Source organism: Galeopterus variegatus, unplaced genomic scaffold (genome assembly GCF_000696425.1).
Source record: "Galeopterus variegatus unplaced genomic scaffold, G_variegatus-3.0.2 Scaffold783, whole genome shotgun sequence".
Lineage (NCBI taxonomy): Eukaryota > Metazoa > Chordata > Mammalia > Dermoptera > Cynocephalidae > Galeopterus > Galeopterus variegatus.
Window position 1 is genome coordinate 211767 of NW_007726894.1, and position 1474 is coordinate 213240.

Genomic DNA, 1474 nt, shown 5'->3' on the forward strand with positions numbered 1-1474 from the left:
AAAAAAAAAAAAAAAAAAAAAAAAAAAAAAAAAAAAAAAAAAAAAAAAAAAAAAAAAAAAAAAAAAAAAGAACTTAAACTATATTTACAAAAAAATCGACTTTCACCCCACATCACGTTCCTGTCTGTTGAACATGCCCCAATAGGCCGTTTGGGTGCCATTTTGTTAACCAGCAGCGACCCCATGTGGCCACAAGAGAAACAAAACTAATTCAATTTAGCAGCAGAGCCTCGAACTAATTTCTTGCATTTCAATCGTCAAGAATTTTAGGTGGAATTTTAGCATGTGAACAGCTCTTCAGATTGATGACTGGTTAAGTTCTCTGGAGGGTCTTATAAGAGAACAGCAGCTACCACGAAGTGTAGAACAGACCTCGTGCTCCCGTACGCACACACAAGATCATCCGCTACAGGGCAGAGCTAAAGAATGTGAGCCCAGGGCAGGATTACCACTTGAGTCAGCAAAGCACCGAGGAAACACAATTCCCGGCTGGGATCATTTGGGTTCTTTAAAATCAAGCCCAGATATCTGCCATTTTCCATCGGCAAATTCAAAATACAATACAAAGATGGCTTTGAACCAACTCAGCCTCAAATCTTGTCAGATTCAAGTAATCACGCTTGGCGCACTTCTTTCTCCAGGATCAAAAACTCTTTGAAGACCTCTGGTCAACAGGGGGCCTAGAGGCCGGCCTGTGGCTCACTCGGTAGAGTGCGGTGCTGATAACACCAAGGCCACGGGTTCGGATCCTATATAGGGATGGCTGGTTTGCTCACTGGCTGAGCGTGGTGCTGACAACATCAAGCCAAGGGTTGAGATCCCCTTACCGGTCATCTTTAAAAAAAAAAAAAAAACAAAAAAACGGGGGGCCTAGGACCTGTAAGTGAAGACTGGGGTGCGGGCAAATAAGGCGAAGGGCAAACAAAAAAGGGAGAAGGTGAAGAGAGAAAACATGGGGGCTGAGGGGGTCTGCGAGCCCCCGTAACGGAGCTGGTGCCCCGAGCAGTCGGTTCCCAACTGGCCCCGCGCTAAGCACCCCGAGGGGGCCACGGGGACGGCCCGGCTGGACCTACGAGGAGCGTGGTCCTTGGGGCCGCTCATGTCTTCCTGGGTCGGTCTTGATGTTTGGGGCGTACAGGACCCGCTCTCTGCATCGCCAGGGGCCTTCCCGGGTACGCCGTCCCGGACGTCCGGCATTTTGCTGATGTTATCTGGGTTGGGGAGAGATGGCGCGCTGTTGGCATCGGGGAAGGGGGCTCCCCAACTGCCAAAGGGGGCCCTACCCCCACCGCACCCGACCTGGGGGCAGGGGGAGGGTGGGCCGCGGCTTCGGGGTCTCTCAGGGAGCAGACAGGAGCCAGGAAGCCTGGAGGAGCGGGGGTTGGAAATCAGAGACACCGACGAGGCAGCTGCGACCAGAGAAGCCCGGCGCGGGGCGGGCGGCGCCGGGCAGGCCCCTCCCTCCGCCGCAGGC

At 52.8% G+C, this 1474-nt stretch overlaps 1 protein-coding gene across 2 annotated transcripts in view; it reads right to left on the reverse strand.

Moving 5' to 3' along the window:
- Positions 1 to 1207, reverse strand: part of TCP11 (t-complex 11, testis-specific) — a 16896-nt gene extending 15689 nt beyond the window's left edge. For both annotated transcript variants that reach the window (XM_008572413.1, XM_008572414.1), the window contains exon 1: positions 1074 to 1207. In XM_008572413.1, coding sequence (XP_008570635.1) covers positions 1074 to 1197 — 124 coding nt within the window. In that variant the 5' untranslated portion in view covers positions 1198 to 1207. The remainder of the gene's footprint in view (positions 1 to 1073) is intronic.
- Between the last annotated feature and the right edge of the window lie 267 nt (positions 1208 to 1474).